Source organism: Myzus persicae, unplaced genomic scaffold, assembly GCF_001856785.1.
Source record: "Myzus persicae strain clone G006 unplaced genomic scaffold, MPER_G0061.0, whole genome shotgun sequence".
NCBI lineage: Eukaryota > Metazoa > Arthropoda > Insecta > Hemiptera > Aphididae > Myzus > Myzus persicae.
The window spans coordinates 39,896-55,171 of NW_019100913.1; the positions used below are offsets into that span (position 1 = coordinate 39,896).

At 28.9% G+C, this 15,276-nt stretch overlaps 1 protein-coding gene across 1 annotated transcript; it reads right to left on the reverse strand.

Annotated features, from left to right (window-relative positions):
- Positions 1-10,928: 10,928 nt before the first annotated feature.
- On the reverse strand, positions 10,929-15,051 carry LOC111026768 (tryptophan--tRNA ligase, cytoplasmic). Its single transcript, XM_022304904.1, has 7 exons — positions 14,787-15,051; positions 12,278-12,506; positions 12,025-12,207; positions 11,732-11,942; positions 11,498-11,671; positions 11,300-11,440; positions 10,929-11,224 (listed from the first exon to the last, which is right to left on the reverse strand). The coding sequence occupies exons 1-7, from the start codon at positions 14,908-14,910 to the stop codon at positions 11,075-11,077; spliced, it is 1,212 nt and encodes a 403-aa protein (XP_022160596.1). The 5' UTR covers positions 14,911-15,051; the 3' UTR covers positions 10,929-11,074.
- Positions 15,052-15,276: the final 225 nt, after the last annotated feature.

Genomic DNA, 15,276 nt, shown 5'->3' on the forward strand with positions numbered 1-15,276 from the left:
TTAATTCCAAATGTCCCTTTATTTTGTGAAACTCGCTGGTCAGAAAAATACAAATCAGTCAGACTATTTAGTAAGTATTTTGAGGAGATAAAGACAGTTTTGGATTCATTGGCACTTGACCAAAATGTAAATACAGCCACAAGAAATCGAGCTTTTCAGCTATCATGTGCCACATCAAATATAGGATTTTTAGTCAGCTTAGAATTAATTTCATTTTATTCTGCTATTATGGAACCAGTTGTAACCAAATTACAGGCTGTATCTGTTAATTTACACAAGGTACATTCATATGTTAAAAATGATCTCAATAATGTATTAAAAAATCATAGGGATTCTAGTAGTAACAATTTTCAACAAATATATAACAATATAAAAAATGTTGCAGACAAGTTTAATATTGATATTAATATACCAAGAAGAGCTAATCGTCAAACTCATCGAGCTAATTACAGTGAATGTACTCCATATGACTACTACAGAGTATCTTTATATATCCCATACTTGGACTCAATCATAAATTCATTAGAAGCACGTTTCAGTGAACATAATGAAACGCCATTCAAGTTGGGTGCATTTATTCCATCTGAAATGATCCAAATTGACAAAAAAACATTTAATCTTATACTTGAAGAAGTTCAAAATTATTTTCAAATTGAAAATTTAATACCTTGCGGATCAGCTTGGTACAGTTATTGGGAAAATAAATCAAATAAAATAAATTCAAAAGAGCTGGAAAATATTAATATTTCTCATCTTCTAAAAAACGAATGTGATTTTTTCCCAGAAGTAAAAAAATGTCTTATCATCTTTTTAACAATTCCGCCTACAACATGCACGGTTGAGAGGTCATTCAGCACATTAAGACGTGTAAAAACTTAACACCAATTTTTTCATTATTTTTTTGTAAAATATAAAGTTTAAAGTTGTTTTGTTTTAGGTATAAGTACTTTATACAATTATGATTTTTTATTAAATATTAATTTCTCAGATAACACAACATAGTTTTGTTTTTATATAAAACCATTCAAAATAGTACATTCTCTAATACCAACTTTTATTCAAAGAACCTCCTATGTAGTGTTTGGCAAAAAAATTAATTAACATAACCTCGTATGTGATGAAATATTGACAAATTGTACAATAAACACATATATATATATTAAGTTTTTACTTAAATTTTTTGTCAGAATAAAAATGTATACTTGCTTACATATGTTAAATGTATTTTCATACATCATTGATGATTTGTGATTTTTTAAAATGTTTTTTGTCTCTCCTGAAAAATTAGGTTTAAGCACATGGGAGGTTTTTTCGTGGCAACGACGTTATATATCGCAAAGTGAATTCAAAACCAGCCATGAGTATAAAAATCGAAAAAATGTTGGCTTCAAAACCAGCTATATCGATACTATAAATGTACATAATAATAATAATAATAATAATATTTTTATAAAACACATATTTATACACTATATTGTATACATTCAAACATATAATTTAATATTTATTACAAAATCATAGAGTCAAATAGGATGTCTTCTACGTTTTTTGTTGTTCTTGAAAAATTTAAAAAACTTGTTTTGGCTGGTTTTGAAACTACAAGCCTCATTTGACAAATTTAGATCAGACAAGGATAAATTTAAAGAATAAATTACTTATAATAATAACTATTAAAAAATGCAAAAAGCTATATGTAGGTCGCACACTGGACTGAAAATGTATGTGTAGGTTGCACATTGGACTGGTGCAGAACTTTGTCCGGTCTGAGCGTATATTTAGACTAACTACTAGTAATAACAAGTGTGTGAAAGATTCTTATTCATATTATATAACTCGCTATTTGCATAGTTTGAAAATGTTTAATATTAGCTAAGTGTAAAAAGTTTAAAGGTTAAATGAGGGGTGAAATCTAGCAACATAGGGGTACGGGAGAAAAAAAAAAGTTGAAAACCACTGATGTTGACTGTTGAGCAAGATACAGTACTGAGTGTGAAGTCCAAGTTGAGACAAATGCTGCCAGAAACTGGTATTAAACATAACAAAATAAATTCAGAAAACGGAAATTGTTAGAAAAACTATTGAACAATAAAACCTATGTTTGATTGAGAATCAGAAAAATTAATGTTTCAACACAAGTAAGCTAATTTAAGAAGAAAAGTGTATGTAAATATAAGATAAGATTTAACCATGCAATAATCACAGAAAATAATATTGGGATAATAAGAAAACAAATACCTATACTCTGCGTCAAAAGAGAAAAGTCAGTCGGCCGACCGATTTACATCAGTAATGTGCATCTCTCACCAATTTTCTTGTGTTAGATTGATCAAATATGTGGTCACTTACGTGCTCAAAAAGTGATTACTCTATTTTTAAACGGAGTATAATATATGTATTGGCATTCATTCAAAAGTTAGACTCCATTAATATCTTATTAAACGAAACGTACATTTCTAAAATAATAATTTTTTCATGGATTTTCATTAAGTAGTTTGAGATTAAAAAAAACAATATGGATAACCATTAGAAAAAAATATATAAATATTTAGTTTGCCAGAATAGTGAATTAATAAGATTCATAAATTGTGACAACACTATCTACTTTAAACTATAAACCTAAAATAAACTTAGTGGCATCGCTATAAAGATCTGACATGGTATCTAACCAGTTGTATCAACTATGAAAACAATATCTTATACCCTGATTAAAAAATAACCTAACTACAAAAAGTATGATAATTTGATTAAAAATGTTATAAGTCATTAACAAATGATGTAATTTACCTTGTACCTAGTATGTGGCCTGCCAGTGATCCATATGATGGCATTTATTCAAATAAATAGTTGATGAAAGTGAACCTCAATAGTGACATTTGTTTACCATAATATTAATGATGACCACAGAGTTAGTTTTGAATTTTAATTATTGATGTGTCTCGATATGTGTTAAATCATATGAATTCTCCACAGCTGAGATTAACATAGTTAGCTGCAAAAAAAAAAAGCTAGAGACATATGATATAGAAACATTAATGGTTTACATTACCACATTTTTCACAGGCTGCAGTTTAGAGTTCAAAAGACATTCAAAATATCATGATGATAAATTATTATACTTACACATCACAGAGTTCCAAAGTAATGCACGGCTTTCACTTACTTGCAGCTGTAGTAAAGATAAACAGCAACCAGTAAGAAAGTAACTAATCCCAATACTCTACATGACAAACAACTAAAGTTCTTGCCCTGGACGTAGTCAGTAGCTCACAACTAGACTCGGTAGTCTGTACTGCAATCGCCAGTACTGAATCGAAAAGTTCTTGTGAGTTGAAATCGAAAAAGATAATCTGTCAGAACGAGAATAAACCAATACCTAACCAAACATAACTGACTGATAAAATAAATAAAACGCATATTAACACGTGTTTTCACGAGACGCGAAATCGGCGCTGGCTTCGATGGACGATGAGAACAATAAAATATAATATTATAGCGCGTTGTATAATTAATTTTAACTATTATTAATCTTACGACGAACGATGACATACCAAACCGAGAAGATCACTGTCGTCGCTACGGAGGTGATGAAAATTGAGAACATAGTAAATACTTAAGTGGAAGAGTCGACAGACAGTACCGGCAAGGAAGAACTGATGTTTAGAAATAAATGACGGACAAAAATTCCGCAGCGCGGCACAACAGACTACATTTGAGCACCAAACCCAGGACACAGACTAGTGAGTAGTGAGTACTGAGACACTGAGTACTGAGTAGTGACTACTGACTACACCCATGATACAATATTATATCATGACTACACCCATGACAAAATAGATTCTAATTAAAAAAATAAAAATAAATAGATCTATTTTGTCACCGTAACGGTGGCAATGTCGCAGGCCGCAGCGCTACAGTCGTGCGTATTAAGTCGGCGTTCCGAGGCATCCGTTACGTGGTACTGTGGAAGGGAGTCGGCATCGGTGGTGGAGTTTGTTGTAGAAAACGCGTGTGTCGCCGCCTATACCCGCGAATGTTATCGGACACGGCTCAGTTTTCGGCGGTTCTCATTTTGCTGATTACAACTGATCACGAACCGACCATGCTCCCTCGATCCGTCGCGACACAATACTGTGCACTGATAATTATTATTACTGACTATTGAGATGATGATAATAATAATAATAATAATTATAATTTAATGATGGAACATCGACAGGGTGGTGCACGATCATTAAGAACTTTATAATTTTTAACTTAATTTAAGTTCTTTATAATCGTGGTGTGGTGTAACGGAGTTAGGTACACTTACGGAGTACAGACCATGGCAGCATATTTAGACATTTTCGTATTTGTTCGTCTGTATATTATTTAACGTGACAATAACTTAATCATTAAATTAATAAATAAATTTAAATAAACTTTATCTCGGTTTGAAGTACAGCTGATACCTATGTCCATCGAGTTGATGATTAAATGATGTTGAACCGAAAATAACTGCCACTTGGTTGGGAAAAACTGTTGTTAAAATAATGAACCAAAATGGATTGAACTTAGATTACTATGTTGTTATTTGTACTGATACTTACTATGTCTTTGCTTCGGAACAAGCTGGACGCTGGTGCAATGTACACATTGTAGTTTTTATATTTATATCATAACAATAATATTTAAAAACTACTCCAGACAAGGGTCTGTAAAGATAAAGTGTTTGTGATCCGCCATTTGTTGACCAATGTTGTAGAGTATGGGAGACTCATTTTGTTGGGGGGCTCATTGAGTGAGCATTTTTTAAATTGGTAATATTGTAGATAATCTTTAATGTGTCGTTGTGTGGAACGAGAATTTTAGAAAACGATTTACACATACCTAGAAGATTTACGTACAATAAAATATAATATCAAATTCAAAGAAAAAGTTTCTGATGGCCCTATGTAAAAAAGGTTGGTCACCACCGGTCTAGACGATAGATGCTTGTGTATTTATACAACATCGACGTCCAATTGTAGCTCTATTATAGTCTGTAGACTGTAGGTATACCATGTCGGTGTAGTGGTCTAGCGACTACAGGTGTCGTTGAAGGGAATAGGATGAGGTGTTTTTAATTAATTTGCAACGCTTGAGGTATGAAGTTGTATTTATTATTGTTTAGAATAGAAAATAAATGTGATTTAAACTGTGTTTCGAACAATCTGCACTAGAATACCGGTCACAATGTATTACTCGGAGTGTTCAGAAATATATCGAGTTGAGTCGAATATTTTTTAAGTCCAAATAATAAAATCAAAAGACTGACTAGCGTGAAGGTGCTCTGGCTGTTCTGGTCAAATCACATCTGAATATGGGCTGTTCGGGGGTCTCCTATATAGGCCTACCCTCTACTTATCCTAGCCCTCATGATACGAGTATCATTCCCACGAATGCCGATGCCCAGAGGCGGATTTATCTTTTTTACGGCTATAGGCACCAAAAATTTGCCGCTCCTATAATAGGTGAAAAAGTTACAATACCCCTCCAAAATACCTACTCTAAATATTTAATATATAGACAATAGTAGTGGACGTCCATTTTAATTTTTAGACTATTTTTTTCGCCTGAAGTTATTTACGACACGCGACTCGATGTTTCAAACACAGATTGCGAAATAATATAATAATTTAATAACCAAATTTTTGATTATTATTATCATTATTCGTTACAGTTCTGAGTTCATATGATTGTCATATGTCGAATTAGTAATATAGTGTGGCAGTGTGAGTATTTATTTTTATCGAAATTACGACGACGCGCGACGTCGATCCCCGATAAGAATAATAAAACCATTGTTGCTTTATATATTTTTATGACCCATGCGGGCTCTGGGTGGACTATACCAACGTGTTAAAATATATAGTATTATCAAAAACTGTTTTCTATATAATTGTTTACTATAATATTTATAGGTAATGACTATAAATTATAATGAACCAAAATAGATTGGTATACTGAATATCATATACGATGTACTATATGTTTGATGTTTTTTAATAAAACACTACAAAATTTGCCGCCCCCCAAATTTTGCCGCCCTAGGCAGCTGCCTACAATGCCTAATGGGAAATCCGCCTCTGCCGATGCCGGCTATCGTTCCGGGGAATACTAACGACCCACGCCCCGATACGACTTTCCTAAGTTCGAATCCTGGACGTTGTCATGTGTATAGTCGAATATTTATTATATGTTATTCGAGATTACTATGCACCGATGAATTATTAATCATAAGCGTGGCTAAGTATTGTTACAGTATTTCCAGGAAACAAATAAACTCGGTTAAAATTTAATAATTATAATTGCTTATTATTAGGGTCTGGAATTATAAGCGCAAAAAATGTACGAATTATGCATGCATTTATGCACTGAATGTCATTAAAATATTCACTTTAAATATGCAAAAATATGCGAAAATATGCAAACAAAAATGAAAGTTTAATAAATTTATTTAGTTTTAAAATGTATATAATTCATTAAATAATCTATACTAAATAGAAAAATGTATTCTAAAATGTATTTACAATATTTTTGTACGTTGTATTGAACTGCATTGAGTTGTAATTTGAACATTCACTCATCTAAACAAAAAGTCATGAACGAAAATCAATTTAAACAAATGCAATAGATTTTTAAGATATTTTTAAATTTACCTGGAGAGATACAACTAATTACTAAAGACTTGGCTAGATTTTCAAATAAAAATGCACTTCGGTTTTCAGCAAATATGTTCTTGAATCGAGAAAAACTTCGGTCTACATCCGTTGAAGATATCGGGGCATACTTAAAGTATACTAAGTCACTGCTTGAAAGATCTTCTGGTATATTGTTCGTTGGGGTATTTTCTCCAGTTATAATTTTGGATATATTTGATAACTGTCGAAATCCATCATTTTTTTCAAAAGCATTTTTTAATTTATTGTATATTTCAACACCATTTGCACAAGATACTTCTTTAAGCTTATTCTCAATAGGTATTTTCAACAATTTTAATTGAATCAGCAAACGGAAGATTTATTTCTTATTTCACTCGTTATTATTAATCTTATTATAGACCTTGTCAAATTATACTTCATGTCTCATGAATTCATGATACACTGAATTGACGTAGGTAAGTCTTGCACATAATAATAGTATCTATACTTCATACTATTTTTTTTCTATATAATATGCATTATATTTCAGAAAATTGCTGAAATATGCACAATAATTTAAAATGGTCCAAATATGCAAAAATATGCCAAATGTAATTTTGCATATCAACACATTAGGTTAAGATTCAAATTTGTATCTTACCTAGCTACTTTTTAGATAAATAGATAGAAATATACAAATGCAAACAATTCCGGGCCCTACTTATTATCTTTACACGCGTCGCATCCCTCATATATTGTGTAGATCCTGTACCTGGTTTAAACACCTAGTGTTACCCCGTAATTACCTTTAAGACGGGTGAAAGACTTTAATCTATAGCATTACCTAGTTATCATCTGTACGACTGTACCAAGGTCCAACGCGGGACGCCAGTCCATAGCACCGGCTAGATGATACATAGGTAGTGTATAGTAATGAATAATAATAATAATAATAATAATGATAAACGATTTAATGACAATATAGTTAGTTAAAAAAAGGAAAAGGCTAAAGGTATATTTGTCTTGATTTCACAATGACAATGAGTGCCAGAAGAATCAGGATACTGTATAGTGATAGTCTATAGATGTATACCTAGCACGGTTATAAGAGTAGATAAAGATAAATAAGTAGATAACCGTGATACCTAGTCATAGTGTTTACTAACCCAGGCGAGGTACTGTAGTTAGTAGTACCATTGATTATAAATAGTATTTATAATCAATGGTAGTACTTAGTCACTGTAGCAGTAAAAATAATATTAATAATAAATAGGCAATAGCAGTGTAATACATGCACACATCGCACTTAGTGCAAACAAATATATAAAGACAAGTTTAACACAAATGTATAGGGGGACGACGAAAGACGAACAAACCAGGAAAATGATAGAACAATCTTAACAATAAAAAAGTATTGGTTAAAAATACCTTATACAAATAATTCAAAATTATTTGTATTGTTCTTTCTAGATACCAACTCGAAAGGTTACACTGAATACACGTGTTCATAATAATAAATAAACATTAGGTAAGCACTAGCAAATACAGTAGCAAACTGCAGTAGATAAAAAACTAATAAGTAAAAACACTGGAATTATATCAATTAAATAGTACCTAATAGGTTTAATACCTATATTAGTTTAATTTTTTTACATTCTAAGTCTAACACATTATCTAATATTCTAATATTCTTAAGCATTAAAAATTGTACCTATTAGTGTTGTGTATATCACTTATAACATACATATAAAAACTAATATGAATGTTTTGATTGGTTGATTGTTTTTATTTTATCATTTTTTTTTATATTCCCTTCATTATATTATAATTTATATATTATATTATGTATAAAGCATAAATACTTTAGTGTAACCTCTATTAAAAAACATCATTGAAAACTGAAAAGCTACTGAAGATGACCAATATAAAATTGTGGGAACATTGGAATATCATCTAGCACATTCTTCGTAATAGTGTCAAACAATGTAATAATAAAATAGTTTTACTAATTTTTACCCTCGGCATCAAATTCATTGTAAGAATAATTTATTTATTTCTACTAATTTGTAATTTTGATTATCTATATTATAATGTATTCCTATTATTGAATTTTAAAATAAAATGTTATATGTACATAAATATATATCCAGGACAATGTTTTATTGCAAGTAAAATGTAGTTTTTTTCATATACTATTATATCATATTTTTTCTATCGTAATATTAATTATTATACATTACATGTTTATAAAATCTAAGTTGTAAGTAATACTTAATTATAGTTATTGCTAAGCAATCAAAAATATAGTTTATATTGTATTATTGTTTCAAAATTACAAAAATGTTCAAATAATAGAAACAAAACTTTAATAAATAATAATTCAATTAATAGCAAATGTCAATCAAATATTTTCCATATTTTATAGTTTTTATTAAATAATCTACCTTACCGCAATACATAGGCATACTAGGCTTATAATTAGAGTTCAGAAGTTAAAATTTATCTATTGAAATTAAATTGATACCAAATTAATATCAATTACTAATGCATACAAATTTGTAAAAACTAATAAATATACAAAACAATAACATAATAGTATTTATTAAATATAATATGGTTTATATTCTATACTCTATGATATTAATAAAATGTGTTGGGAACTGATCGGACAAAAAAATATTATTTCTTGTGGCTTATATCATTGCTCCATGATAAAACATGGCATTATCAAATTTTACTGTTAGATTGGGATTTTTTACCATGCAAAAACATTGTACCATAAATGGTAGTTATTTCCTTAAATCAGAAATACTTGTATTTAAATATTATTTTATTATTAAATATAAATAAAGTTAATTAGAGTAGTATTGAATACTAAGTATAATTGTATCAAAATACACAAAGTTAAAAAACAAAATATTAGAAGTGTCCCATGTTTGGACATTATGGTTCAGTAATCTACGAGGTAGTGGATTTGTTATTTTATAAGTTATAATACAATTTTAAGCATAGAACCCAGGTCTAAACTATTTATGAAAATACAAAATACATTTTTTAACACATTTTCTATAAATTAGTGTGGATGGGCATTATGACTGAAAGGTAAATAACAATAAAAAGTGTCGAGTAAAGCAATTTTACAAAGCATTAAAGAATGTTGATAGTGTAGCGAGCTGTGACTATGACGATCCTAGGATCGTATCCCTGCTTATTATCCTACTACTTTACCATATAAGGTCATACCGTGGGCGGCCACGCGCTGCACACGCCGGATGTCCCTTGCCTATCTGGTCGTTGTCATCTCTATTGAGGCAACACAACGATGTTAATGTGAACTATTTTAATAATATTCATATAAGTAGTGATATATTTATTAACATATACGTTTCGAGGTCACGCGCTATAGACGCTTCGTAGGCCTCCTTCAACATATCGTGTTTCTCCTGTATATATATAACAACTGGAGTGATTTACTGGAGTGATTATTTATAATATTTAAACATAGTCACAGCTCGCTACAATAGTAATTTTATTGAAATTGTGTGAATTGCTTTTAAAAATAGTTCAATAATTGTATAATTTAATGTGTTTAGTTTGTCAATCAATAACAATTATATGGAGTATAACTTATTTAATATGTATGATGTTTACTTTACATAATTATTAAGAGGATGTCGTAAATACATGTTGTATCGATCATACTACAGCATAACATACCAAAACTTAAGTTGAAAAGTTTATTTTATACAAGAGTATAAGAGTAAACAGCCTTAATATCTGACTTAAGTATAAGAACACAAACTGTGTGCGCTTGTAAGTTTTTATAATAATTTAATTTTTGAGAAAGTTATGAGTGTGCAATACAAAACAATTCAACATTTTTCTTAACTCAACTAAAAATGAATATATTATTGTAAAAAACCAACGAGATCACACAGTTTAAGTTTGAGTGTAGGTCAATTCATTTTTATATTAAATAAAACATCTCAACACAAATTTACCCTGTTGTCTATGTGTAAGACAGAAAAAAACATGTTATACGGGTATGATGCCCTCTTAAAGAACCAGTTCAATAAAAATGAAGCCCTTACACATTACGTTATTTAAATTGGAATATGCACCATGGCTTTGTCATCTAAATTTGGTTAGTGGTTAGTGGTTACTACTGCTTTATTAGTTGTTACTACATATTGCTGAATTCTTAGTGTTATTTCATCATCCATAAATAATAATAATTTACAAATAATCTAAGAAAAATAACTATTACCATACTTTACAAATAGGTTGTACTTTATTCAATTTAATTCAAGTTTTTCATTACTTTAAACAACATACTTTTGTGTGAGTGAGTACACAAATCTAGTATAAAATTAGAATAAGACAATTTATTTATTTTTAAATGTTTAATTATATGCTTATGATAGCTTTCTTGGAGTCATGAATTCTTTGACATCATCATCTGTAATTTTACTTCTGTTTGTTTGATGTTCCTGCACAATTTTTGTAATAGATTCAATCAATATTTTCTTTAATTCTCCAGTTAACATTTTTCCAGAAGTATAAGCCTATTAACACATTAAAAGATCATTTTTAATTTTAATGAAATGATAACAGTTATATAGACTTATTATATTTATTACTTTCTCAATACGAATTAATTCTTCATCACTTTCCAAAAAATGCTTCAAATACTGATACGATATATCTACATTACAATCACCACCCTTTTCTCGGTGCAATTCAACAGTTTCTTGACCTCCAGAAAATGCATACTTGTTGACCTATGAAATAACAAATAAATAAATAAAGAAGAAAATCCTTCAAAAAACCAAACTAACTTTATTTTTTATTTCCTTTGGAGTGTCTCTCAAATAGATAGATGAATTCAAATCACTAGCCGACATTTTAGTGTCAGCCCCTTGTAAAGAAGGTAAAAACGATGAATGTATTAAAGCCGGTTTTGAGAATCCAAGCTTAGGAGCAACATCTCTAGTCATTCGAAAATATGGATCCTGTAAAAAAAATATTTTTAATAAACAATTAAGAGTAACAAAATTAATTGTAATTCTCACCTGATCAATAGCACAAGGAACTAAACAAGGAACTTTTTCATCTCCGAATATAAACGGAAATGTTGAAGACAAGCAAGGAGCAGCTTGAACAGCAGGGAATGCAATCTTTCCGATGACATCACTGTCTCCAAATCCAAATATACCTTTAACTTGATTGTATGTAACACTCTTTTGAATTCTTATTACATTAGCATAAAAAGATGGACTTTCTCTAAAATTATATAATTATTATTAATTTTTATTGACTTTAAATCAATGTGTATTCATGTATAAGTTATAAATATTTATAATACCCCATGAATTGTAAATCTGAAAAAATAAATGTCTTCTTTTTGTCGAATCCACAAGCTATAATATCTTTAGCATTTTCAACTGACAACCTCTTTGCTTCTTCTAATGTTAAATCTTTCCATAAGTATTTTTCATCATCAGTCAACTGGATTACGAGAGGAACATTAAAAGCATCTTGTAACCATCTGAAAGCAATACAATATTAGTAACTGTTAAAATATTCAGATTTTAAAATAAAATTTCTAAAAATCTTACTTTGTAAATATAAATGGTATCAAATGTCCAATATGCAGAGAATTAGAAGAAGGGCCTCTTCCTGTATATAAATAAAAAGGTTTTCCTTGTTCATATAAATTTAAAATACTGTATAAATCTCGATGTGAAAAAAAAATTCCTCTTTTTAGGAAATGATGAACAGGTTTTTTAGTGGCAGCTTCGATCCGTAACAATAAGTTGTCATCAATTTTGCTACTACCAAATCTTCCTAAAAAAAAGATTTTATTTGTAATTTAAATTGTATTTATAAGACAAAAGTTAAAATTTAAATAGCGATATAAGTAATAGGTATAAACATAATAATGTAATCTATTTATCTTAATCCATGAATAATAACAAAATATAAGTAATAATAATGTATAAATAGACAACTCCTTTTCTCTTTTCTTTCTTCTTTTGGCTTTATTTCTCCAGATTTTAATCTTCTTCTCAACTCCTTTTTCATCCCTATCATCCGTTCTCTTATCCAATTCATTCATACCGTTGGCTTTCGCATTTAACGGTAATATTATATTGTATTTGTATTTATATGTATTTATGTGTATTTATATTATAATTACATTGTCTGTTAATTTTTTTTTGTCTGTTTTTTGTTTTGTTACATAATTATTTTGTAATCGCTTTGCTATAATTATTTTAAAATAAAATGCAAATTAAAATTAAAAAATAATGTATAAAATTAATTATTTTTATTTAATAAATTTTTTTTCCAAAATAAAAAGCTTAAATTTTTTCTATTTAACAAAACCATTAAAAGTAAGACTATAATTTTTATTTTGTAATTTAGGTAAGTAGATTGTTACATATACTTTTGACTTCATATGATGTGTATGTTAAATAAATATTCTTAGCTTTCAATAGTTAAGGTTAAGCTAACATCTATATCAATCCCACATGAGTTGAATATACACTGCATTTTTTATTAAAAATTAGACTTAGGTGGGATTTGGCTGTAGTAGGAACTATGTAATAATATTTGGTAATATAATTAAGCACAAATGCTTAGTTAAAAAATTGCATTATTTTAATAGAAAAATCATATTCCAATTGGTTTCTTTCAATATTGTACAAACAATGCATCTGTTAACAGAACGTTGATCATTATTTTCAAAAATAATAATAGGCTAATAATTATTGTACTATGATGTTTGAGCTTAAAAAAAAAAAACGTATTTATAAAATGTATTTATAATTTACTAGTTAATCAATTAATAAAAACAAATACAGTTTAATAAATTAGGCACCTTTTTCAATAAAATGTATAAATAGTACATTAAACTATTCAAGTAAAATGTAGTATAAGTCAAATGATAGTTAATATTTAATTATTTAAATTATAATATTATAATTTATAAGATGATGTTTGAAAAGGCATAAACCAAAATAATACTAAATACATTGATTAATAAATAAAAGAAGAAACTTTTTTAGAATAACTTAAGTTTAAAAATCAAAGCATTATTTAATTACTAAGTAAATTAATTACAATTAATTTTTACTTGGAGAATAATGTGCTTGGACATTATTGGCAGGAAAGTCATAGAAATAATAAGTACCTGCCTATTTAATTTAAGGTAATTTTTAGCAACTATTAGAAAGGAGCTGATGTAACATTCTTTTCACCACTATTCAAAATTTCAGTAACCACTTTTACTATCAAACACATTAACTACATACAATTATCACAAATAAAAAAATAATCTCTAAAATAGGTAATTTAAAAAATGTACAATCGGCTATTATATACATTATGTTACTAGTGTAATAGCCGTGAGCGTAATGTTCAGTAAAAAAAATGACTGGCTTCTTTACGTTTACATTCATGTTTATTAAAAAATGAATGCTCTCACTATGTAGTAGATTTAATTTTTTTAAATTTGTTTATAATGGGAATTATAGTTTGAAAATATTATTATACATAACATAATTAATCAATATATTTTAAACATACATTTATTAAATGGTAAATAAATTGAGTTTCTTAAAAATTGTTCAAATTCAATAAAATATAAGCGTCATTCACATTCAATTTGAAAAAAACAAGTGTGGTTTGTGTTTCGTTCAATAAATATGAACGTGAACGTGTGAATGTGGGTTCATAAAAGACATTCTTTCCAAACACTGTATAGTAGTGTACATTATTTACCTAATGTTGGTGTCCCCAATTACAATAAGTTAAGTTAAAAACCGAACATGAAGATCCGCACAAGAGATGTTAACAAACTTAAATTACCAATTAGAAAAAAAATAAAAATTGCTTATTGCACACGGGGCATACTATCGATAAAACTGGGTGGTTGAATTAGCCACTGATTGTAAACAATATTTGAGATATCAATATGAGACGTTGAAGGCAATGTAAAAAAAAATGTACCTATTACACCAAAGTGGGCACACGGATCTAAACAACAACTTATTAGAAAATATCCCAAAAATACAATTATTATTGTTGAAATGAAAGAAAAAGTAATACACAATAATTGCTTACGGATGAGTTTATCATAGTCAATTCCTGTTTTGTTCTTCGAGCAAACATTCCACGGGTTTACTACATCATCTTCGTTGTTCACTTCTTTTGATTCCAATGACAGGGTTTCTAGGGATGAAGCCATTTTAAAACGTAAGTAAAATGTAAGTAATAACGAACACGGTACAACCCGCTAATACTTGTATACTTGTCTATGCTAATAACTATGTGGTGTGTACAGACGATTACTATTGGTTATGCGCATTTTCCATACAATAATAATAATTGCCGGAACGTTATCAGTTATCAGTTATCAGTAACTATCGACGTGGATTCCGTGGAGGCATGACTGAATAGTAAATTATATATATAATATATTTTTTAGCCATGCGCCGTCGCGTGGAGGTATGTTACGATTATAAAATATAATCATCAAATATTAATACTTGAATTTGTAAGCCAACAACACAGCATGATAGAATGATACTATAATAAATTGTTAAGAAGACGT